The sequence below is a fragment of the Plecotus auritus genome (genome assembly GCF_963455305.1).
Source record: "Plecotus auritus genome assembly, chromosome: 4".
In the NCBI taxonomy this organism is placed as follows: Eukaryota; Metazoa; Chordata; class Mammalia; order Chiroptera; family Vespertilionidae; genus Plecotus; species Plecotus auritus.
Window position 1 is genome coordinate 71,684,902 of NC_137775.1, and position 27,402 is coordinate 71,712,303.

General features: G+C 38.0%; 1 protein-coding gene across 5 annotated transcripts in view; it reads right to left on the bottom strand.

The window, feature by feature from the left end:
* ADGRB3 (adhesion G protein-coupled receptor B3) overlaps positions 1 to 27,402 on the bottom strand; it is a 724,811-nt gene that overhangs the window by 310,360 nt on the left and 387,049 nt on the right. For all 5 annotated transcript variants that reach the window (XM_080665754.1, XM_080665753.1, XM_080665751.1 and 2 more), the window contains 2 exons: positions 22,233 to 22,335; positions 3,353 to 3,396 (listed from right to left, as the gene is read on the bottom strand). In XM_080665754.1, the coding sequence (XP_080521880.1) occupies positions 3,353 to 3,396; positions 22,233 to 22,335 (147 nt within the window). The remainder of the gene's footprint in view (positions 1 to 3,352; positions 3,397 to 22,232; positions 22,336 to 27,402) is intronic.

Sequence of the window (27,402 nt, forward strand, 5' to 3'; positions counted from 1 at the left end):
GAAGTTGGGTGGGACCAGGCCTGCAGGGGAGGTAGTTGGGGGAGACCAGGCCTGCAGGGGAGGTAGTTGGGGGAGACCAGGCCTGCAGGGGAGGTAGTTGGGGTGACCAGGCCTACAGGGGAGGACAGTTAGGGGCAACCAGACTGGCTGGGGAGGGCAGTTAGGGGTGACTAGGATGGCAGGGCAGGTCAGTTAGGGACAATCGGGCCAGCTGGGGAGCAGTTAGGCATCAATCAGGCTGGCAGGGGAGTGGTTAGGGGGTGATCAGGCTGGCAGGCAGAAGCAGTTAGGGGCAGAAGTAGGTGAGCAGTTGGGAGCCAGCAGTCTTGAATTGTGATAGGGATGTCCGACCGCCCATTTAGGCCTGATCCAGGTGGGATCGGCCTAAATGGGCAGTTAGACATTCCTCCAGGGGTCCCAGATTGGAGAGGGTGCAGGCTGGGCTGAGGGACACCCCCCCCCCCATGCACAAATTTTGTGCACAGGGCCTCTAGTCAATAATAAAAAATATATTTAAAAAAGATAAGGCAATTTGATAACTTAAACCAAAATTAAAAGACAACTTCTAATTTTAACTTTATTACTACAATCTTGAAAACATCATTTAAGTCAGCTTTTTTTCTGTATAAAAAGAAGTAGCCACATTTCTTCATTATTAACTATATACTTGGAGAACTTACATTCAAAGTTAAAATCATTGCATTGATAAAACTATTGTGTATACAAACATGATCAAAGTAAAAGAACAGATATGAAGAAAAGAAATAAAGTGGTCTTAACCTTCATTGTTTAAAACTCACCCAGAAAAATGATTTATTGATGAAACAGTCTGGTAAAAAGTGTGATAGGACAGAAGTTCTGTCTCAGTGGAAAGCTTTTGATCACTTTTCAGATACATCAAGGAAACATGAACTACACTTATCTCTTGAAATAACCTGCTTTGAAAGGCAGCTGAATATTCCTCTTCTCACTGAATAGTTTTCTTCAATGACAACTTAGAAGTTAAATTTTGTAAAACTAAGACATGTTCTGTGCAATGGATAAGAGTCATGTTATCAGCAGAAGTTAGAGAAAATAGTGTGTGATTGATTCCAGCGTTAAGGCTGACCTCAAACACCAATCTTAATATATAAAGAGGTAATATGCAAATTTGGGTGCGACGCTGTAATGGGACGACCAGACAGGAGGAGGTTGCACGTACAGGTGAGGATCAGAGCGGAGATGGAGACAGAGACCGGGGGCCTGCCCCAGCCGGCGCGGCAGATCCGGTGGCCTGGAGTGGACACAGGCAGGGAGGCTGGGAGGAGGGCCTGGGGCTGACTGAGCCACCGCACCAGCTGGGGCAGCTCCAGAGCGGACACAGGCAGGGGGGCAGGGGAGGCCTGGGGCGGAAGTCAGGTGCGGGTCTCGGCCGCCCGCAGCGCTGGTACAGCGTGACTCCCGTGGCAGCCTCCTTGCATGGTGGGAGGCAGGGCGCCTCCTCCTGTGATTTCAGTTGCGCCCTGGGCCTCTTGTTGTTTAATAAATGAAACTTAACACCTTAGACCAGTGGTCGGCAAACGCATTAGTCAACAGAGCCAAATATCAACCGTACAACGACTGAAATTTCTTTTGAGAGCCAAATTTTTTAAACTTAAACTTCTTCTAACGCCACTTCTTCAAAATAGACTCGCCCAGGCCGTGGTATTTTGTGGAAGAGCCACACTCAAGGGGCCAAAGAGCCGCATGTGGTTCGTGAGCCGCAGTTTGCCGACCACTGCCATAGAAAATCTGTGAAAGGAACCTCAAGAGAGGTCCAAAACAGGGGAATACTGTTTCTTCTCACAGCATCTCTTTAACATCCCTAAAGGTCTTTTGGAATAACTAACGTTTTCTCCTGTTCAGGAAACACCCTGTATGCACCAAAAGGATAATAAAACGAAATCAAAGTTGGTTGTTATCCATGGAGATGTGCAAGTAGCTATAATCAGGAATTTAAGATGGCATATTTTTCTTAAGTAGAAAACATTCAATTAGATTTTTGTAGCACTTTATTCTTCTTTTGACTAAACAGCATACTAAGCAGTGCCTTATAATATACTGCCAAGTCTTCCCTGGCTACTGGCAAAGAAGAAAGCTTGCAAAAAGTTTACTACCATGAGTTTCTCTGTGGGATTTCAAAATGAAAAAATACTGACATCAATGAAGACATCCAGCTCATATTATCACCAGGGCAATTGGGATTCCCCTTATGGCACTTAGGTTCATAGAAGAGCATCCCTAGAATAGCAGAATCTATAGCAAAAAATACACTTAATATCATGGATTTTTCAGACACAGAAATAGTGTAGTTTAAATTGTATCAGTATCCGAGGAATGAGCACATGGCTGGTAGGTTTGCTCTTTACCTAGAAATTTGAACAATGTCCCTCTTCTAGAGCCTCCAATAATCAATGATGAGAGGCAAGTAATATTATAAAATTCAGCTCTAGATCGGATTTAGGGTAAAAAACACTGGAAAAATTTTGGAATACATAGAAGCCAACAATATGGTACCCTATCTGACAGCATACTGCATGGTAGCATTCACTTTTGGGATTTATTGATATTTATCTCCCCTCCATACAAAACAAAATAAAACCTGGCTACTACACTGCAATGAAGTTACATAAGTATTCAAAGTATAGGAGTCTAATGAAGACTTAATTATGGATTTTTCTTCTCCTTGAGACATTAAAATGTATAGAGTTGCCCATGAGATTAAATTATTTTGACCAGATATATTGCAATTACTTGTATAAACAAAGAAATACATGGAAGAATTACTCATCCTTATTTATTGTAATTATTTTCTTTTGTCTTCACGAGTTCGTAAAATATATAAATAAGAAAATTAAAATGTCACTCAAAGTTTTTACAACAAAACAGTTTGGAAGGGATGTATAAATATTGCATTACTGTGATAACAGATTCAAGGTCATGCAAGTAATGTATTGCATAAATGACCACAGAGATTGCTCTTTTATTCTACAGTGCTAAACTGAATTACTAGACAAAATGTTGAAGTAGCATTTGAGCTTCTATAATTTTAAAATATTAGAGCTTTTAAATGATCCTCATGGAATTCGCATCACAACATGCCTTACACATTAGGTAATGCAATTCTATCTTGGGACGTAACCCGATGGCATCGTCACACGCAAACACATTCATCATGCTGTCCTACACATTCAGAAAGGAGAATGTTTCCTCTCTGAGTTAACACATCTCCCACCACATTATCATATTCCTGTTGACTAGCAGGCAGCCAAAATAGCTTAGTGTACTTTGAATATTTAGACCAAAGACATGTAAGAAAACAGCTGTCACTTACGTTTTTGAGTCATCCCATAAGACACAATAGGGATTCAAAGTACCCTAAAAGTAAACAGAGGAATAAATGTATCTTGAGTACATACATCAAATGTTATAGGATTGTGTGAAATGCAAACAGAATGGCAGATTTCTTATCTTGCAGTAAGATACTTCAAAGATTCCACCTCTATTTTTTTTTATTAAAATCTGCATGTCCTTTCTTATAGATTTGGTGACCTAGTTTATGAAATTCTTTTCATGAAAATAATTCATTTATTCCAAATATCATAACTCATATTTAGTTGTTTTGAAAATTGAAAGTGATACTCTCATCTACCACAAGGTTCATATTTTGATGATTTCTATTTCATTTTTTTCTCTAAAATATTAATTGCTGAATTGTTTCATTTAAGCAGACCAAAGTATTTACAATGTGTCAATCACAGTGAAACATTCAATATTATACAATCACCACCTCCGCCACTTCCTCTGCAGTCTCTAGTTGGTCAGCTTCCTAGAGGCAAGAGATGGTTGCATTTATTGTCCATGCTCAGAGAGTTTGTAGACTTGTAACACCTTCTTAATCAACAGATCATAATTGTATGGGATCACATCTAATGAAACTCTGAGAAAAAGTGCTAAATTTTTATTTGGTTTAATAATTATGTATTTAATAACTACCATGATTTTCAGGATGACCAAATGAGTTTTCCACACTGAATTCCAGGAAGTACTTTAGTTTTCGTTGTTATTGCCATTTTATTTCTCTCTCTCTTTTAACAAAAATCTTCATTGTTGCCTGGCCATGGTGGCTCAGTGGTTGAGCGTCCACTTATGAACCAGGAGGTCACAGTTCGATTCCCGGTCAGGGCACATGCCTGGGTTGTGGGCTCGATCCCCACTGGGGGGCGTGCAGGAGGCATCCCATCAATGATTCTCTCTCATCATTGATGTTTCTATCCCTCTCTCCCTGTCCCTTCCTCTCTGAAATCAATAAAAATATATTTTAAAAAAACTTCATTGTTTAAAGTATTACATATGTCCCCTTCTATCCCACCCCCACCCCCACCCCAGGCCTCACAGACCATCACCACTATATTGTCTGTGTCCATGATTTATGCATACAAGTTCTTTGGTGGAACCCCCTTCCCCCTCACATCTTCCCTTTTATTTATTTTTTTATTTTTAGAGAGAATGGAAGAGAGAGAAAGAGGAACATCAATGTGATTGGCTGGCTCCCTCCTTTACAAACCTTACTGGGGACCAAGCCTGAAACCTGGGCATGTGCCCTAACAGGGAATAGAACCAGGAACTTCCTGGTGCACTGGATGATGGCCAACCAACTAAGCAATACTGGCCAGGCCTGTACTTTCTGTTTTGAAAAGAACTAATTTTTATGAAGTATTATTTCCTGTCTGCCGGTCCACATGCATTGGGTCTTATATTGCCCTTTGAGCTTAATAATTCTTCCTCTATGTGATATCTTTAGATATCGACAGAGCCAATCATACCCCTGAAGAGTCTTCTCTTCTCTATTAAACATACTCTGTTGGTTTCAAGTTCACTTCACTCATTTCCTGGAGCACACACTATAAATGTATTTAGAGGAATCATCCACTTGTGTCCTACTTGTACAGAACAAGGCAATTTAGGTGTCATGTTCAGAATAATGCAAGATAAGACAGTGTCAGGTATTTTGGTAGCCTCTTCCTGAGCTTGGCAGATATCACCCGCATTTAAAATCTCTGAGGAGCTCTCTGAATCCTGATTTGGGCATCCCACACACTCACTATTGCTTCCAAACTTTGTTTCCTTACAAACATGATATATATGTCCTCAGCCAACCAAGTCATTGATACAATGATGAATAGGACAAGGCAAGTAAAAGTTACAGTCCTGAAGCAGGTGCTGGGTCCTTCCCACAGGTGGATATGCTCCTCAGTGTTGGCCAACTGTGAGCCTGCCCCATTCCTCAGTTTTGTCCACATGCAGATGGTCACTGGGGTACATGTGGCAAAGCAACATCTTTAAAAAAGTCTAGGCAGTCTTTTTGTGAAATGTTGCACTTTGTAAGGGCTGCTTTCGGGGTCCATTCTAGGATTCCACAGGAAATAAAAATTAAGCTCACTATTTTAAAATTTGTAAAATCTACCCCCATTTTACTCATTATTCATTGGAATTGGGGCATTTGACTAACTCCAATGTTTTAGCACCATTACCATTTTCCAAAATCCTTCAAAAAAAGTAGATATTCTACTTTTGACCAAGTGCTCATACCCCTTAACTAAACTTTCAGAGCATAAAAACACACCCTGAAAAAGGTTATAGTCTTATGGATGTTGATAAGGAACATGCATACGGAATGTTGATATCACAATACAAATGATATGCTCATATAAATGTCACTAGTCATAATTTATTGTGTAAGGGACAGAGCATCATGGCCTGTGTTGGTCAGAGTGAGTTTCATGGAAGCCGTGTGTCCCTATCTGGATCTTACAGGAGGCACAGATATGCATGTTCTAGGGAAGGGGAGAGGAATGGTATTTCCTCTTGGTTTCTTCCTCGGTTCTATGAGACCCTATCTAGTTTTACCTGAAATAATATAGCTTGTGGCTTCCTAAGAAATCCTTAGCATAGCTACAATGTTGTATCGAAGTTATGCTATGTTTATCTAGAGATTTGTTCAAAAAAGCTCAGAGCACAGTATAGAAAGTAAATTACACTTGGGGTATCACAATGAAGGGTAGGGGAGTATACACTTCATGGATGTAGAAACTAAGTGTAGGTGGAGAACCTGAGATAACAGGTCCTCTAAATCCAGTTCACTTCTTTTTTTTAATTTCTTTATTGATTAAGGTGTTACATATGTGTCCTTATCCCCCCATTACCCTCCCATCCCCCCCACTCATGCCCTCACCGCCCCCCCTGTTGTCTGTGTCCATTGGTTAGGCTTATATGCATGCATACAAGTCCTTTAGTTGATCTCTCCCCATTGCCCGCACCCTCCCCTACCTTCCCTCTGAGGTTTGACGGTCTGATCGATGCTTCTCTGTCTCTGGATCTGGTTTTGTTCATCAGTTTATGTTGTTCATTATATTCCATAAATGAGTGAAATCATGTGATATTTATCTTTCTCTGACTGGCTTATTTCGCTTAGCATAATGCTCTCCAGATCCATCCATGCTGCACTTCTTTTAGTAATGCCTGAGTTAGAGTAACTTAAATCTCTACATGAACCAATACTGGTTTCTGATGATAGGGTTAACATCTCAAAATTAGAGTTCATAACAGGTTACAACAAAAGAAAATAATTCAGAAAAAATATTATATTAACTTAATTGTTTGGATATCCCTTTACTGTTTACTCCTCTAAGGAAACTGATTTCCACTCTCAGATGAAAGTATAAAGATGGGAAATACTTTTACTCTTATCCCATGCCTTTTTTCAGACCTTAGTTTTATCCTGTACCTTCTTCGCTCCTCACCTCTTAGATGCTTCTCTCTCTTTCTGTCTGAAAATTTGAAAAACATCCACGTGAGAAAATTATAAGCTCCATGATGCACCACTCAACCTTGTGTTTCTCTATACACCTGGGACCTACACAACTGGCAGACACCGCTCTGTGCTTTGTGAATATTCATTCTAGTACAGTCACTGCAGGCCTGTGAGCTGAGTCAATTATTTAAACATTCCAGTTTAGAAAAATAAGTAGAGAAATCTTAGTATGTGGATAGAGCACTCACTTGAGGAATAGAAGAGTGTGAGATGGGACATAAAATAAACAATGATGAATTAATTCTAAACATAAAAAAAAAAACTAGCTAAATGTCTCTGGCTGGGAAACCATTTGTAAAATATTTCTCAATGGTACTCTACTGCAAGATCTGTATGAGGAATTTACAGGAAATCAATAACAGGAAATGGTGAGCTCAAAAGAGAGGGGTAATCAAATGCATTGACACAAGCAATAGTTAAATAGGCCAGCCACAGAAGTGGACTTAAGTAACGCAAGAAAAATATCTTCAGGTAAATGAGAAAAGTGGGCTAAAGAAGACTAATTTACAAAACTGTCAATGGACATAAAATATTAGAACTGCATGTATTTGAAAACTCTGAAAAGGATATGCTATTCTTGGAAAACTCATTTGTTGGGGGGAAAAGTGTTTGTATTTTTTCTCTTGACTCTATCCAAAATAGCAGTTTAACTCCTGTTAAACATTTTTACTCACCAGCTTTTAAACACTTAAAAAGTATACCATGACCCAAATTTCTCAATTACTATAAATGTTTGACACACTATTTTCAAGTGTCTTTAACAGTTTTTGCTATTTTCTTTTATTTCCATTTTGACATCAATCAAACCAATATATCCGTTTAACAGTAGAATACATCACTAAGTTTGGCAGTATATTTCTATGGGTAGTTTTTTCTTTTTCTTTGGTCTGCATAACTTTTATTTTTTTTCTTTTTATAATGGAGGATTTGGCATCCTTTCTAGTTCAATCTCAATGATTCCAGAAAGATATTCATAAGCAAATTCATTTTCTTCCTTCAAAACTGTCTTCTGATTCTTTTTTTTCTTTTCCCTATGGAATACTTTAAATATAGCTCACGATGATAAATTATTCTCACAAATCAATGAAGTCAGAAAGGAGAGCCAGGAAGATGATCAAAACAAGTTCTTTCATTCATTTACTCATTCATGTAAAAATCACTTAGTAAACACCTATTATATTCCAGGTGCCCTTGGAGCCACTGGTAATACAACACTGAACAAAACAAAACCCTGTCTTATAGACTGTACCTTAATGAAGAGAGCAGAGAGGGAGACAAAGAAACATAAACAAGCATGTAAATATCTAATACTAGGGGCCCGGTGCACGGATTCATGCACATTGAAAGGGAAATAATTAGAAGAAATATTTTAATATGGCTATTTGCCCTTTCTCCCTCAGTGCCTGGGAGCCGGGTGGTGGTCCCACCCCCTGCGGGGTGATCGGCAGGGCGATTGGGCCCCTGCTTGTGCCCACCTTGGCATGGCACCACCCGCTCACCTGCTCCACAATCCCGTTGTAATCCTGCTCTCATCGGGGCCCATCGGGGCCGGCAGCACCTCCACTGCTGCCCACTGCCAGTGCCACCTTGCCGACGCCCGCCATGTTCTGCACTGCCCCGTGGTGGTCAGCACACGTCATAGCGAGCGGTCGAACGCCCGGTCTCTGGGTCACACTCCTGGTCAAACCACCGCCCAAGGGGACAATTTGCATTTTAGGCTTTCACTATATAGGACTAGAGGCCCGGTGAACAAAATTTTTGCACAGGGGTGTGTGTCTCTCAGTCCAGCCTGCACCCTCTCCAATCTGGGACCCCTTGAGGGATGTCCGACTGCCCATTAGGCCCGATCCCAGTAGGATCGGGCCTAAACGGGCAGTCGGACATTCCTCTCACAATCCAGGACTGCTGGCTCCCAACTGCTCACCTGCCTGCTTTCCTGATTGCCCCTAATCGCTTCTGCCTGCCAGCCTGATCACCCCCTAACCACTCCCCTACCAGCCTGATTGATGCCTAACTGCTCCCCTGCCAGCCTATTTGCCCCTAACTGCCCTCCCCTGCAGGACTGGCCACTCCTAACTGCCCTCCCCTGAAGGCCTGATCACCCCTAACTGCCCTCCCCTGCAGGCCTGGTCACCCCTAACTGCCCTCCCCTGCAGGCTTGGTCCCCCCCAACTGCTCTCCCCTGAAGGCCTGGGGCCCCCCCAACTGCCCTTCCCTGCAGGCCCAGTTGCCCCCAACTTCCCTCCTCTGCTGGCCTGGTCACCCCTAACTGCCCTCCCCTGCAGGCTTGATCGCCCCCAACTGCCCTCCCTTGCAGGCCTGGTCCCTCCCAACTGCCCTCCCCTGCTGGCCATCTTGTGTCCACATGGGAGCAGCCATCTTTGACCACATGGGGGCAGCAATCTTGTGTGTTGGCATGATGGTCAATTTGCATATTACTCTTTTATTAGATAGGATAGAGGCCTTGTGCACAGGTGGAGGCCAGCTGGTTTGCCCTGAAGGGTGTCCCGGATCAGGGTGGGGTTTTCCTTGGGGTGTGGGGTGTGGGGCGGCCTGGGCAAGGGGCCTGTGGTGGTTTGCAGGCTGGCCATGCCCCCCAGCAACCCAAGCGGAGGCCCTGGTATCTGGGATTTATTTATCTTCTATAATTGAAACTTTGTAGCCTTGAGCGGAGGCCTGGGTTGGCCAGGGCAGGCGGAAAGCTTGGCTTCCTCCATTGACGGGGAAACCCAAGCCTCCTGCTCGCTCCGTGGCTGCAGCCATCTTGGTTGGGTTAATTTGCATACTTGTTCCTGATTGGCTGGTGGACGTGGCTTGTGAGTGTAGCAGAGGAATGGTCAATTTGCATATTACTCTTTTATTAGATAGGATGCTGGATGGTAATCTGTGCTATGATCTAAAGTAAGTCACACTGAGTAGGAGAGTCTGGGAAGTGAATGATTACAATTATATATATTAGGAAGGATTCACTAAGAAGATAATATTTGAGCAGAGGTCTGAAGGAAGGTAGTTACAGAGAAGCTAAGGGTAAAGTCACATTAAAAATGAATGAAGACCAAGTTTCTCTAATTATCCTTGGCATTTTAAAGTCCTGAATATATTTAATTTACATGCTATCTTAATTACACTCTTGCTATCTTAATGTTTTAAAAGTGTTTTCTCTGGATCTTCTCTAGAATCAGTGGGGATGCTTATTAAAACTAGGGGCCCAATGCACAAATTCGTGCACCTTCAAAGAAATTGTGGGCCGCGAGGCTGTGTTGGGCACAGGGGCGGGTCTGGGCCCATCCTCTGCACCCCCGCCCAGCCTCTCCCACCTAGGCTCCTGGTCCCCTGTCTGCCGGCATCCTTGTTCCTGACACCACCACTCCCACGCGCTGACAGCACTGGCCCTGTTCACACCCGCTGTTGTCACAGAGGGATTGGGGCTGGTGCCAGCAGTGGGTGCAAGTGGGGTGGGCGCCATCAGTGGGTGTGAGTGGCAGCTGCTGCCTCGATCACCCCTCAGGAGCAGAGGGAGGTGGAGAAGCCCTCAGTGGCGATTAGGGCCAGCAGCAGTCACTCACACCCACTGACGGCACCAAGCAATCGGGACTGGTGCTGGGTGCTGGCAGTGGGTGCGAACAGGGCTGGTGCTAGCAGCAGGTGCGAGCACTGGGCGGGACCATGGTATGTGTGAGCAAAGAATTTTCAGTAACCACCAGAGGCTCACCATGATGACAGTGACCGGTGCCCCGCCTTGGTCTGGCGTCCCCCCTCACCTACTCTACCATACCGCCAAGGCCAACACCTGCCATGTTCTGCGCTCTGCCACCTGCTGCCTACACCCACCATGTTCTGCGCATGCCCCTTGGTGGTCAGCGCATGTCATAGCAACCGGTTTTTCAGTTGTTCTGCTGTTCGGTCTATTTGCATATTAGCCTTTTATTATATAGGATACTAGATGCCCAGTGCACAGATTTGTGCACAGGTGGGGTCCTGCTGGCTCACTCTGATGGCTCCGATCAGGGCCAAGCTGGCTAGGCAGGAGGGTCCGCGGGAGATTGGCCAGCTGGCCCTGCCCCAGATCAGGATGTGGGGGGCAATTGAGGGTGGGGCCAGCTGGGGGGAGGGGCCACAAGAGGTTGGCCGGCCGGTCCCACCTCCGATTGGGCTGGTTGGCTGGCCACAGTGTGCATCAGAGCGACCAGTCATTCTGGTTGTTCCAGTTGCTTGGCTTTTATATATATATAGATAGATAGATTCCTTGGCTCCGTGAATTTTGAGATTAGGGCTAAACTAGGAACATGCAATTTATCCCTGCCACCTCCCCATGATTTTTATCCAGATCAAATTTGGAGTACTGCTCAAAACTGAAATAGCGTGGTTAATTTACTTTGTTTTTCTTCAACCTTTCAAATGCTTAGGGCTCATTGCCATAGTAAATTCTGAATCTGGAAACCTCTTAACTTGTAACTTTCATAGTCCTCTTGAAACAAAATACCTCTTTGTCTATAATGGTCAAGCAAATAAATTAACAAAGCGTCTATAAACATGAAGAAGGGCAGGAACTTCATCATAACTATTTCATCATTTCCAATGCTCTGACTCAGATATTCCAAGATCATTCTTTCTGTCACTTCTAGTTAATTGTACATTGACATTTTGAGTGTGGATGGGAGAAAGAATGTTCACTATACTATCTCTCTTCAATTTTCTAAATTTCAGACACAAAGGGATTATGTTAAAATGACCTGGATTTTGCTAAGCTTGTTCTCCCTTTATTTCTCCACTAAGGTTTAATTGTCATCTATAATAATAAAAGTGTAATATGTTAATTAGACTGGACAGCCAAACGACCTTCTGGACATCCTTCCAGGACGACCTTCTGGACGAAGCCGGGGCTGCAAGGGCTAAGCCCCATGCACGAATTTCATGCATTGGGCCTCTAGTTACTATATAACTGCACAGATAGACTTTAGGAATTCCTCAAGAACAGGTTCAAAATGACTGACATGATCTGCAAAAGACTAATTTATATTCTGTTTATAGTTCTCATATTACCTGAGAAAACACAATTTAAAAAATCTGAGAATGAGTCGCTAAGGGAAGTAAGATCTTACTATCTGTACATTTTTCCAAGGTCATATTTATGACATCATTAAAAGCTGAGCAATGAGAGGGAACCCTTTTTAGGTTATGGCTCAACCTATAAATAGCTTCATAGTCCCTACAAGTGTGATACACCTCCCAAGGAAATGATACACTTGAAAAAGATACAATATGAGACTCAACAACAAGAGATAGTCTATTGAATGTTCTCTAACCCTCTTTTCAAGGTTATGGTAAGTATTGTTTCATATTTTAGTATTTTAAAATAACTTTAAGAAGAACAAACATGGGTCTTTGTTTTTGAGGGGATGACTGATAGGTATATGAAGTATAAGAGCCTCACTGAAAATGCAATACTGTGTTCTTACTTTATAGGAATATGGATGGAGATATGGAATTTTTGAATGGATCGCAATGGGAAGGAATCAAACCAAGGAGATGGAAAAGAAAGAGTTGGCTTTAACATTTATAGCAGAATGATATAACGGCCATCGAAGTGAGAAGTGCAGAACATTGTTCATCAGGACGAGTCGCATTCCTGTTACATAGTTCTCGAGGAGTTGGCGGCTGTTTAATTAAAACATGAGGAGAGGGCATATATTTACTTCGGCTTCTGCTATATGGTTACGCAGTGGCTCTCTTAACCAGATGACACTGTTTTTGTGGTTGGATAACAGCTTGCTTCTCTCATTTCTGAGATATATCACTAACCTGAATATATATTATTTTTAGATGGATACGTTCCTTTTGACATATGAGAAACAGTACAAAAAAGAACCACTATCAGTAATTACTCATATGTTTATCCTGCAAAGAAAATCATTGCCTCCACATGTATGTCTTAACCATATGATTACATCATTCCTGACAATGGTTGCACAGGAGTCTGATGCACCTCTCAACAAAAAGAATGGGGCAAAACTCTCTACATATTTTCTTTGTGTTGAAGTGCAACATAACTTTAAGAAATACCTAAACAACTAGATACTTTATGTATACAATATACACCCTAGGTATTTTCTTTTTACAGCCAAGAGGATAAAATAATGTGTCTTAATAATACTTCCATGGGGTTGTTGTGGAGACAAGGGCTGGCAGAGTGTTTTTCACTGCTCCAGTCCAGTAGCTGCCAGCAGAGTTCTGCTAAATTGCTTCACGAGTACACCATGTTTGTAAATATCAGAGTTGTCCCTGGCCTTCAACACCTGGTTCCACAAGGCACTTCCGTGGCTGCACAGGTGATACCATCTTATGGCTTCCTATAATTTTCCCCAATATCTACTTCCACTTTACATGGCCATTCTCACTGTCTGGTCATTCCTTTAATCAGCCTCCTAAAATGCTGGTATAATAATCAGTAGGACAAAATGTAATCTCTAGTTGCTAATTGATTTTTATTGAGTAATGTATCATTAGTATTATAATATATCTGATTCAAAATGGCACTATTAATGTATACAATTATTACCTTCATAATCTAAAAGTGAATTTTGCAATGCAGGGTTATTACTTTTCTATTGCTGCTGTTATGAATTACCATAAACGTAGATGCATAGAACAACACAAATTTATTATCTTGCAGTTTTTGTAGGTCAGAAGCCTGGGTCTCTGCTCAAAAGATTAACGAGGCTGACATCAAAGCATTGGCAGAACTGCACCCCTTTCTGCAGGGTCTGGGGAATAAATCCATGTTCAGGCTCATTCGGGTCTCAGCAGAATTCAGTTCTTTGCAGTTGTAGGACTGCCTCCACATTTCCTCCCTGGTGGGTAACCAGCGGTGTCTTCAGCTTGTAGAGGCAGCTTTTAGACCATATCCTCCTGCTTGTGCCCCTTCCTCCATTTTACTGTAAGCAATGGCAGTTGATTCCTTTCCCTGTTTCTCTGTGACCACAGCCATAGAGAAAGATTACCCACGTTTAACAGCTCATGTGATTAAACTGGACCTACTCAGATAACCTAGGATAATTACCCCATCTCAGTGTCCTTTTAAAAATATTTTATTGAGTTTATTTGGGTTACATTGATTAATTAAATGTTCCAAGTGTACAATTCTATAATACATCAACTGTATATTGTATTGTGTTCACCACTCCTAGTCTAGTCCCTTCCCATCACCATTTATCCCCCTTTACCCTTTTCTACCTACCCCCACCCACCTTCTCTCTGTTAATCACCATATTGTGGTCTATGCCTATGAGGTGTTTGTTTGTTTAATCCCTTCACCTATTTCATCCACCCCTCAACCTCTCCCCCACCTAAACTGTCAGTCTGTGCTCTGTATCTATGAGTCTGTTTCTATTTTGTTTGTTTATTTTGTTCATTAGATTACATATATAAGTAAAATCAAATGGTATTTGTCTTTCTCTAACTGGCTTATTTCACATAATATCCTCTAGGTCCATGCATGCTGTCACAAAAGGTAAGATTTCCTCCTTTTTTATGGCTGAATATTAATCCATTGTGTAACTATACAGCTTTTTTATCCACTCATCTAATTATGGGCATTTGGCTGCTTCCAAATCTTGGCTATTGTAAATAGTGCTTCAATAACCATAAGGGTGCATATATTCTCTCTAATCAGTGTTTTGGGTTTCTCCAGATATATTCCCAGAAGTGGAATTGCTGGGTCAAAAGGCAGTTCTGTTTTAATTTTTTTGAGGATACTCTCTACTGTTCTCCATAGTGGCTACACCAATCTGCATTCCCACCTATAGCGCATGAAGGTTCCCTTTTCTATACATCCTCGCTACCACATGTTTGTTGATTTATTGATGACAGCCATTCTGACAGGCCTGAGGTGATATCTTATAATGGTTTTAATTTGTACTTCTCTTATGATTAGCAACATTGAGCATCTTTTCATATCTATTGGTCATTTGTATGTCCTCTTTGGAGAAGTGTCTATTTAGGTCCTCTGTCCATTAATTCAATTGCATTTTTTGTTTTATGGTGTTGAATTGCTTGAGCTCTTTATAAATTTTGGATATTAACCCCTTAGTAGATGTATAATTGGCAAATATGTTCTCCCATCCAATGTGTTGTCTTTAATTGTGCTGATGGTTTCCTTTGCTGTGAAAAACTTTTTAGTTTGATGTATTCCAATTGGTTTATTTTTTTCTCCCCCCTCCCCCACTCAGGGAGATACATAAGAAAAAAACAGTGCTATGAGAAATGTCTGAGATTTTACTGCCTATATTTTTTACTAGAATTTTATGGTTTTGAGTCTTACATTTAAGTCTTTAACTCATTTTGAGTTTATTCTTGTAAATGGTATAAGGATGTAGTCTAGCTTCATTTTTTTTTGTATGTACTTGTTCAATTTTCCCAACACCATTTACTGAGTAGACTGTTTGTTCCAAGAGGTTAATTCATAGCAATACAGGCCTACCTCACAAAGTAAGAAAAATCTCAAATAATCTAAACTTATACCCAAAGGAACGGGAAAAACAACAACAAACACCAGAGTAAGTAGAAGGAAGGAAATACTAAAGATTAGAGTGGAAATAAATAACATAGAGAATAAAAGAAACAACAGAAAAGATCAATGAAACCAAGAGCTGGTTATTTGAAAACATAAACAAGATTGACAAGCCTTTAACTAGATTCATCATGGAAAAAGAAGAGAGGTCCCAGATAAATAAAATCAGAAATGAAAGAGAAGAAATGACAATGGACACCACAGAAATACAAAGGATTGTAAGAAAATATTACAATCAACTATATGTCAACCAATTGACAACCTGGATAAAACTGAAAAATTCCTAGAAGCATATAATCTTCCAAAACTGAATCAGGAAGATTCTGAAAATCTGAATAGACCAATTACAACTAATGAAATAAAAGCAGTAAAAACAAACAAACCAGCAAACAAAAGTCCTGGACCAGATGGCTTCAGAGGCAAATTTTACCAAAGAAAGAACTAATACCTATCCTTCTCAAACTATCCCAAGAAATTCAAGAAGAGGGGAGATTCCAAACTTATTTTATGAGGCCACCATTATCCTCATTCCAAAACTAGATAAAGACATGACAAAGAAAGACAATTATAGACTGATATCCCTGATGAACATAGATGAAAAATACCCTCAACAACATATTAGCAAGCCACATCCAACAATACATCAAAGAGATCATACACCATGATCAAGTGAGACTCATTCTGGGGAAGTAAGGTTGGTACAATATTCACAAATCAATAAATATGATACACCACATAAACAAAATGAATAAAAATTACATGATCATATCAACAGATATAGAAAAAGCATTCAACAAAATCCAGCACTCATTTATGATAAAAACTTTCAGCAAAATGGGAATATAGGGAACATATCTTAACATAATATGAGCCACATATGACAAATCCATGGTCAACATACTACTTAACAGGCAAAAACTAAAATAGTTTTCCTTAAAATTGGGAGCAAGACAGGGATGTCTGCTTTCATCACTCTCATTGAACATAGTACTGGAAGTTCTAGCCAGTTTGAATAAAAGGCATTCAATAATGAACAACATAAACTGAAGAACAAAAACAGATCCAGAGACAGAGAAGCATCGATCAGATTGTCAAACCTCAGAGGGAAGGTAGGGGAGGGGCGGGTAAGGGAGGAAGATCAACCAAAGGACTTGTATGCATGCATATAAGCCTAACCAATGGACACAGACAACAGGGGGGTGGGGGCATGCGTGGGGGGGGTGGGAGGCAATGGGGCGATAAGGACACATATATAATACCTTAATCAATAAAGAAAAAAGTAAAAAAATAAAAGGCATTCAAATTGGAAAGGAAGAAATAAAACTGTAATTATTAGCAAATGGCATGATACTATATATAGAAAAACCTAAAGACTCAATGTCATTACTTTTTATTTTTTAAGTATGTTTTTATTGATTTCAGAGAGAGGAAGGGAGAGGAGAGAGAGAGAGAGAGAGAGAGAGAGAGAGAGAGAGAGAGAGAGAGAGAGAACATCAATGTGAGAGAAACATTGATAGGCTGCCTCCTGCAAGCCCCCTACTAGGGATTGCATCCTAGGCATGTGCCTTGACTGGGAATTGAGCTGTGACCCCTGGTTCATGGGATGACACTCAATCAACTGAACCACACTGGCTGGGCATCAATGTCCGTACTTTTTAATCACATCTGCAAAGTCCCTTTTGATGTGTAACATAACATATTAACAGGTTCTGGGGATTAGGGTGTGAACACCTTTGGGGGCCATTATTCTGTTTACCATACAGGGATTGACAATCTACATGGACCAGGAGACCAATCTGGTCTGCTACCTATTTTTGAAAATAAAATTTATTGCACAGTCACACCCATTTGTTTACATGTTGTCTATGACTGCATTCACTCTACAACAGCATAGGTGAATAGATGGGACAGAAACAACTATGGCTCAGACACCTAAAATACTTATTATGTGATTCTTAACTAAAAAAGTTCACTGAGCCCTTCTCCAACAACAGAATAATTATTCTAAATCTTTCTGAAGAATATTAGCTATGTATTATGAATAAAAATAAACAGAATTTGAAATGTAATTGAGAAGAACGCTTACTGAAATTTAGTATACACCCCCAAATAGCTGTAAGTAGAGAACAATTCTATCTCAATTTCAGCTGTTGGCAGAGCCATCAATCTTCTTGTCTAGTTAGCATTTCATGATGCTCCTTTAAAAATTACCAAGAGCTTTACACAAGCAAAATATCAGAAATCTGTTTTTTCTACATGGACAAAAAACAAGGGTAGAGAAGTAATTTTAAAAGTAAACATATGCATTTATATAAGCATAACCAATGGTCACAGACAGTGAGGGGGGGGTGAGGGCATGTGCTAGGGGGTGGGAGCAGCTGGGAAGAGGTCAATGGGGGAAAAAGGAAACATATGTAATATTTTAAATAATAAATAATTTAAATTAAAAGTAAGCATAAATAAAAGTAAAGGTATACAAACATCCTTTGTAGAAATTACAGATGCAAAGCCTGGACTTTAAGTTTTGCCAAGTGATTTTTAATTTCTTAGGTTATTATCAGCCTTTGATATTCATAAAAATACCCACTGATGAATGTTGGGATCTCTTTTCATTGTTTCTCATGCTTATCTAATGTTGACAAGCATATTCATTACAGTCTTCCATTGTGTTTCCCACTATTATTTACAAAGGCCATGGTTGGTGATTAATTTTAGTTTATGCACATAAAACAAACTCCTTAATTTGTTAGATTGATCCTATTCATATGCAAGCAAATATGGCAAAAATACACACGCCCACAAGTCCAAATTCCCATGAGATCTCTTATGAATATGAGCAATTTGAAAATTACAATAAACCTGGTGCATTTTTTCAGTCCTGAAAGATAGCAGTATCACCCTAACAAGGCCATTGGAGTTGAGGCTCAGAAGAAGAAATAAAAAGAATGACAAAAACATTAGACTGAAGAAACTGCAGGTCAGATAGTCCAATCTATCACTTCATTAGAAATGGAACTATAGAAAGACTTTTTATATGGAAAAATAATGTGTATTACAGCTTGCAATGTTAATAAAGCACAAAATAACTAAGAGAACTTATTCTTCTAACTCATTTTAAAGGGATATTATCCACCTTAAAAAGTCACAGCAGGTTCAGACCTGTCAGACCCAAAGCAGCCTAATGGTGGGCATGTGTACATGTGCATGTGTCTATGTATGTGTGTACATACTTAACCACACTTGCCAGTGCTCACAAATTTGAAGCATACAAAGAAATAAATTCTGTACTTAAAAGAAATGTTAAAATTATTTCCCAGGTTTCAATGCAGTGAGGAAATCATGGCTATTCTAAGGTTTGAGGAAGTAGATAATGTAGTGATCAAACACACTCTCAAAGTTAGTATCAGTATGGCAAAAGTAAGAGAAGACCTAACAGATTAATTATTAATTATGATATTTAAGTTATTGCTGAGAGATTTGATAATTTCATTAAACAATTTAGGAAGCCTGAAGCATTTTAGTAAAAAGTGGTTTACAAAAAAGGTAATTGTCACTGTTTATAAACCAAGGCTTTTTTTTTTTTTTTTTTTTTTTTTTAGGAAAAATCAGAAATTACAAAATAGGTTTTGTAAAACAGAATATGATTATAAATTCCATTATGTCATTCACTAAGTATATCAACTGGGAAAATGACAATCACTTTGTGTTTCTGTTACTTGCATGTAAAAGTCAACTTCATAACAATTTTGCAAGGAATAAAAAAACCTATGTGTATACAACACAGGAGACAGGCTTACATTAATATTGGAAGAATCCTATATACCAGGTGTACTGGTTAATAATGTGGATTTTGTAATCAAAGAAAACACGATAATTTCAAGAGAAACATCAAAAGTGCTTTATTCAAAGTAATGTCCATCACTAGCTACACATTTCCCCCATCTTTCAGGTAATTTGTGGATACCGTCCCAATAGAACTTTTCTTGTTTTGAGGCAAACCATTCAGAGACACAATTTTCCACTTCTTCATACGTTTTCAAGTGCTGCTCAGAAAGTGCGTATGCCATCGATCAGAACAAGTGGTAATCTGAAGGAACAAGGTCTGTTGAATACAGCGGGTGGGTTAATACTTTCCAGGCAAGATCTTTTAACGTGTCTTTTAAGTGGTTTTGAAGTGTGTGATAGTGCATCATCATGAAGCAAAATTACTTTGCCGTGCCTTCTGGATCATTCTGGTAGTTTTACCATCAAAGCATGGTTCAAATTGATTATTTGTTGTCAGTAGCGATCAGTATTAAAGGTTTCACCTGGTTTTAGAAGCTCATAATACACCACACCTTCCTGATCCCACCAAACACAGAGCATTGTCTTCTTTCCAGAGCAATTTGGCCTTGTAGTCGATGTTGATGGTTGACCTGGATCAACCCATGATTTTGTGCATTTGGGATTCTCAAAATAAATCCACTTTTCATCACCAGTCACAATTCGATGCAAAAAAGACTTTCGTGCCGTTGAAGCAACATTCAACTGATAACTTTTCGGTTTTCCATCTGTCTTTCATTTAGTTGATAGGGCACCCATTTTCCTTTCTTTAAAATCTTTCCCATTGCTTGTAAACAATCAGAAATTGTTTGCTGAACAACATTTAAGCTTTCTGCAAGTTGTTTTTATTTTAACACACATCTTCATCCAATAATTCTTGTAATTGTTGGTCTTCAAACTTTTTCAGTTGACCTAGATGTTGTTTGTCTTTCAAATCGAAATCATCACTTTTAAAGCGTTTCCCGCCACCCCCGCTGCACTCACCAGCCATGAGCCTGGCTTCTGGTTGAGCAGCGCTCCCCCTGGGGAAGTGCACTGACCACCAGGGGGCAGTTCCTATGTTGAGCATCTGCCCCCTGGTGGTCAGTTCATAGCAACCAGTCATTCCACCGTTCAGTCAATTTGCATATTAGGGTTTTATTATATAGGATTGGGGTGACTGGCTAATAAAACCGTAGAATTCTAAAATACATCATCTACATATTGTATTCTGTGCTCACCAACCCAAGTCAAGTCTTGTTCCATCACTACTTATGCCTTTTACATCCTCCTCTACTTTCCCTGATTCTTTCCTGCTGGTAATCACCATACTATTGTGTGTGATCTACAAAGTGTTTTGTTTAATTATTGTATTATTTTACATATAGATAATTGTAAACCTATATTTGCTCAGCCTGTATAAACTATAAATACTGCCTTCAACTTAATGTATTTTTAACTTGATAATAAATGTATTTCTACTGGGTATTTAGGTGGTTTTAAAATAATTTGCTATCATAAATAGTTAAATAAGAATGCTGACACATTTTTCTTTATTTCCTTTGAACAAATTCCTATATGTAAAATTGATGGTTAAAAAGTGAAACATTTAAAAGGTTTTCAGAAAAATTAGAATAGTTTATTCAAGAATTTATAAAATTGCCTAATTTCTCTAAAATGTCACCAACTTTAGTATTGAATATAAATATTTTATATTTGACAGTTCTATGACAAAAATAGTAGCCAATGAGCATTTCTTCATTAATAATGTGGGTAAGTATTTTTTGAAATAATGTTATTTATTGCTTAGATTATTTCCTTGCAAGTTTATTCTTGTCTTTTGCTTCCTTTACTATTGGTAAATTATATATATAATTTTTTATTTGAGGTTTTATAAAAACTTTTAACATGATATACAAATATTTTCCTTGAAAAATATGTTGAAAATGTATTTTTTCTGCCATTTATCTTTAAATGTTATATATTTTTTTTGTTTTGTCATTGTATTTTATTAGTGTTAAATTTTATATAGTAAAGGCATTCCTTTTCCTTATAATCTTTGCTTTTGGTGTAGAACCCTGAAGAATATATGGTTATTTGCCCATGTATTTTCCTAGCATTCTTATAATTCTTATTCCCAGGCTGCCAATTACAAAAGTTTGCAGGGCAGCATTCTTATATCAAACCATAGTTATGGCTTTCAAATATTACTATCTCTAGAAGTTACATTAATGTATAGTAACTACCAAGGTTATTTACTTTTTTTCAAGTGATTAAACAGTTATTCAAATAATAATAATTATTTTCACCACTGATATAGTATGATTTCTGCATCATATACTAACTTGGTTACTGGACTCTCCCTTTTGTCCACTGACCTATTCATTCTTGAGTCAGGAATATATATTAACATCTGGTTGTACAGCTCCCCTTAATTTTATTCTTTTTCAGCATTCCTTCTTTTTTTATTAGTCATTCCTTAAAAATAATTTGAGAGTCATATTGTCAAACTCTAAAATACAGGGTGGGACAAACGTAGTTTTACAGTTGTGAGTACATGAAACACAAAGTTTATCATTGTATTATTATTTATTAATTATTGTATTATTTTCTATATGAACAACTATAAACCTACTTTTGCCCCACCCTGTATTAAATCTATGTATTTACATAGCAGTCTTCTCTACCTTGTGGTGAGACGTGTACTTATTCATAATGATCTCCCCCACTGCCTAGGTCAGATCCCAATAAAGATGTGTACACTGATAAAATATTTTGTATTATCTCAGATAAACTGAAGAAAATTTTATAATGAACAAGAGCGTAAAATAATATGGCATTTCATTTTTATACATACATATCCTCATAACAAATTGTAACTCTAAAAAGCCTAGAAAATGTGTTATGGTCTTATTGCTTAAAACATGACTGGTAAAAGATAAATTCTACAAGCAAGTGAATAATACTTACATTAGACAAATGAGCTAGTTCTATCTCCAGGAACGAATCTGTTGTTTTGGGTTCAGGCCTTATTGTGACCACGATGATTTTGGAATTAATGACAGTATAATTTCTGAAACACAGTAAATAATGATTACAAGGAGTAAGGATTGATGACAAATATAAATTCCTACTGCTCAATATATGTTGAGATAGCATGTTAAATAAATGAATCCCAAGCATATAAATATATATATATATGGCAAACAGATTTAAAACATGATACTAAACTACTATTCATGGAAAGAACAGTTCATTTTTTATTATAAACAAACCCTGTGTGGACTAGAACATTTTGGGAAGTGGGAATCTATTGCTGACTGCTACCATTTTAGATGCAGGAAAGATGAAAAAGCAATAGCGCTGACAAGCTTTCGATTACTTAAATTTGATTCACCTATAAGAGAGATGGATTGTGAATTTAAACTTTCAGGTAATCTTTAAATGAATATAATCCATTGATCTCAAGATAGACCAACCAGGTTTTTGTTTTGTGTTTTTTTATCCAGGAGACCAAATATTCTTCTTGAAAAGTGCTGTCTTGGCATTTAAGACTATCTCAAAATTCATTAAGATGAATTTGTGGTGTAGCATGAAAGCCAGTAGAGTTTAAATATAAATAAATGCTGTTGATAATTATTGACCATTATTCATTTCAGTGACAGAGATTTACAGGCCACTTCTTTATCTCATTATGCTCAGTGTAAGGAACACATTTGCCTTTCAAAATATCTTAACATGTATGGTTCACTCACAGAGAAGCTTTAAAGATAATTATATTTACAAACTGCAAAAATTATACATAAATATAAACACATAAAGTTGAACCAACTCCTTCTTGCACATATAGAGTTTTATCCAACATTTTAAAAATTCTATACATGTACTATTATTTAGAAACTTAAAGATGTCATTGTACTTTTAGCTTTTTGAAGAAATATATTTCTTTCTGAAGAAATATATATATTGAATAAATATATATAAATATCTAGAATATATAAATATCTAGAATATATATAAATATCTAGGATATATTTTTTCAGCCCTACTTTTTGATTTGCTATAAACCACCTGCTTTTCTATAGAACATGTACAATTCTGGGAACTCATAACAGTTTTCAAAGACAAAATTATTCACTTTTTTCCTCGTTGCTTGTTGTTTAAGGCTTTAGTTACAGGTAATACAATTCATCAATTTTAAGTGGGCAGTAAATGCTTTTGGTAATTGTAATTATCATGTAGCTATCACCAAATTAAGACGGACAACTGCTCCTTCACCCTCAACAGTTTCCTTGAGCCTCTTTGCACATGATCCCCTCCCACGCTCATGGTTCCAGTATTTCATTTAATACTAAATGAGTTAATCAATGGTAAGGTTCACTGAGAAGGATATATATAGTATACAGATATTTTGTATCATTTAAAAAGTTACATAAGTTGATAGTTTACAAAAATAACCCCAGAAATTTATAAATTTGTCAAGATAGTTATGAAGATCTCTTTGTGTGTATAAACATGTAGGAATTTTGACCCTGAGAAACTGGGCTGTGGAAAGCAAGATAAAGATAAGTAGCTCAGATAAGCAGCCTCTGTAGGGTATGGTACGCTGAGCCAGGTTCATCAGCTACTCACCGGCCTGATGGAGATGGTCCCTAGAGGAAGGAATATGCCTTATGGCTTTCAATGAATGTGTGTGTGTGTGTGTGTGCGTGTGTGTGTGTGTGTGTGTGTGTGTGTGTGTGTGTGTGTTAGCTTACATGTATTTAGAATATATTTGGGAAAGGATGTATGTCGATGTATTTATGTAAGTGAATGTTCTTATCATATTTATGTGAGTACCCTCTCACCTTATGCTACTAACATGCACTTATTTCTACCACTGCACCCATTAATGCTATTATTTGTCCCCTTCCACAAGATCAAAAGTTCCATGAGGGCAATATTTGTATCTAGCATTTATATATCCTCATTTGCATTATGCTTGGCACATTTTAGTGCTAAAACATATTTGAATGTCTTATTAAGTAAACACATACTAAAAAAATCAAACTTTTGATCAAGTCGATTTAAAATGTAATTATATTATGGTATCAAAATGTTTAATGAAGAAAAAATCAGCAAATTTATATTACGCAATGGGTTCCTATTAAAAAAGTGTACAGTGTACAAAATTAGCTTTAATTTATTCCATCAACTGAGTCTAATTTGCATAAGTGAAAAGCTGGCTCCTTATGTCAGCCTTTGTGATCTACTAATGCTTCTTGGCTGGGTCCACTAGTACATTTGTATTCATTGCTAGGAAAGCAGATCTACAGCCAAATGCATTTCATGACTAGAGTAATAACAATTTTTCCTGTCCTTGAAGTTTGTGTTACTTGGTATCAATAACATTTAAAAATGGGTAGAGTTATTCACTCAAAGGAGACCTAAGTTATTCTTCACATTTTAAATAAAGGCTTAAGTTACTAAGGGTATCTATGAAACCTATCTCAAAGAAAGCAAAAAAGTGATTATAAAATGCAATGCAACTGTTTACAAGATATTCGCTTTAGGTATAAGGACATACATGGCTAAACTGAAAGATGGATAACAATATTCCATGCAAATGATGACCAAAAGAGAGCAAAAATGGCCATACTTGTAGCACACAAAACAGTCATAAAGTCAAAACACTGTAATAAGAGACAAATAAAAACATTATAAAATAACAAAAGGGTCAATTATCCAGGTAAATATAACAATTATAAACATACATGTACCTAACAAGTGAGTACCCAAATATATGAAGTAAACACTGACAGAACTTAAAAGAGAAAGACAGTAACACAATAATAAAATAATGGTTAGATTAACCAGATAGCATAAATAAGGGAACAGAGAACTTCTACAACGCTATAGAATCCTTGGACTAACAGACATACATAACATTCCATCCAACAGCAGCAGAATATACATTCTTCTCAAATACATATAGAGCATTCTCCAGGATAGATCACAGGTGAGTCATTCAAAGGCCTTAACAGTCCTAGACAGTTTGGTTCAGTGGATAAGAGCATCCACCTGTAGACTGAAGAGTCCCATGTTCAATTCCAGTCAAGGACACATGTCTGGGTTGTGGGCTTAATCCCCAGTGGGGGGTGTGCTGGAGGTTGCTGATCTATCATCATTGGTGTTTTTATCTATCTCCCTCTCCCTTCCTCTCTGAAATCAATAAAAAAATAAAAGGCCTTAAATTTAAGATGATTAAAATCATGTTGTTTTTCTTTCTGCTCTAGCCAGTTTGACTCAGTGGATAGAGCATTGGCCTGCGGACTCAAGGGTCCCAGGTTCGATTCCAGTCAAGGGCACATGCCTGGGTTGTAGCCTCAATCCCCAGTAGGGAGTGTGCAGGACGCAAGCCTATCAATGATTCTCTCTCATCATTGATGTTTCTATCTCTCTCTCCCTCTGCCTTCCTCTATGAAATAAATAAAAATATATTTTTTAAAAAAGGAAAAAAATGTTTTTCTTTCTGACCACAGTGGAATGAAACTAGAAATCAATGTAAAACTGTAAAATTCACACATATGTGGAAATTAAACAATACTCTCTTAAACAATCAACGGCTCAAAGAAGAGATCACAAACGGAATTAAAAAATATATTTAGTCAAATGTAAATAAAAACACAACATACAAATACATATGGAATGCAACAATAAAATGTCGCACAATTATTAAAAAAACAAAAAAGTAACAAGTGTTGGCAAAGTTGTAGAGAAATTGGAAGCCTCATGCACTGTTTTTGAGTATGTAAAATGGTGCATCTGCTATGGAAATCAGTATGGTGATTTTTAAAAAAAATTAAAAATAGATTACCATATGATTCAGAAATCCCACTTTTGGGTATAGATTCAAAAGAATTTAAAACAGAATTTCAAAGAGATTTGCACACCTATGTTCACTGCAGCATTATTCATGATAGCCAAAGGCAGATACTTCCTAAATGTCGACTGAGTAACATGAATGGATAAAGAAAATGTGGTACACAGGCAATGGAATTTTATCCAGTCTTGTAAAAGACTAGAGGCCCGATGCAAGAAATTTGTACAAGGAGCTCGGCCGTCACAGCCCCAGCTTTGTCTGGAAGGCTGTCCGGAAGGTTGTTTGGCTGTCTGGTCTAATTAGCATATTACATTTTATTATTATAGAAGGAAACTCTGTAATATGCTACAACATGCATAAACTTTGAGAACATTATGCTAAAGTGAAATAAGCCTGTCGCAAAAAGGCAAACATTGCATGATTCCTCTTATATGAGGTATCTAAAATGGCCCATTTTTTTTTGGAAACAGAAAGTAGAATGGTGATTTCCAGGGGGTAGGGGAGATGGTAAAAGGTGACTTATTGTTCAAGGAGTACAGAGTTTCAATTTTGTGAAATGAAAAATTTCTAGAGATCTGTTGCACAATAAGGTTCATATAGTAAACACTCCTTTTCTGTACACTTAAAAATAGTTAAGAGGGTAAATTTCATGTAATGTGTGTCTTACCACATTAAGAAAAATGCAATTACAGGAGATATATCAGTGGAGAGGGTTATGGATCTAAATGTTCAAATAAAGTATAACCAGATAAAGTACAGTAAAAAGATGTTAATCATTTAATGAAAATTTTTAAAATTAGAGTAGCCTCTTCCCATGTTTAGAATATGGTTCATGTAATATTTAAATAGATTTTTCCTAGTTGTTTTAAACAAGCCCCCCTCCTAATTTTAATAAAAACAAAATAAAATAGATGGTTTCACATATATTCTAGGAACTGGGGACTTCATCAAAATTATTAAGTTCCATACATTTGTTTTTAAAACTAAAATCAGCTCATGGCTTCTAAAAGAGCTTTGAAAACTAAATGGAATTTGAAATTATGTTTGCTAAAGGGTGTTAACACTTAGGATTACAAAGAAGCTAAATAATCAGGGATTTAAACTCACTTTTAATAAACATGGCTAAATTAAGTTCAGATTTTTGTAAATAATATGTAATACTATATGTAATATATAATACTATAGTATTTAAAAGCATTAGCCATGCAAACTGTTATCCTCATGGATGATTTTAATTTCCTCATGGTAGGACATTATTAAAAGATATAGAACATCACA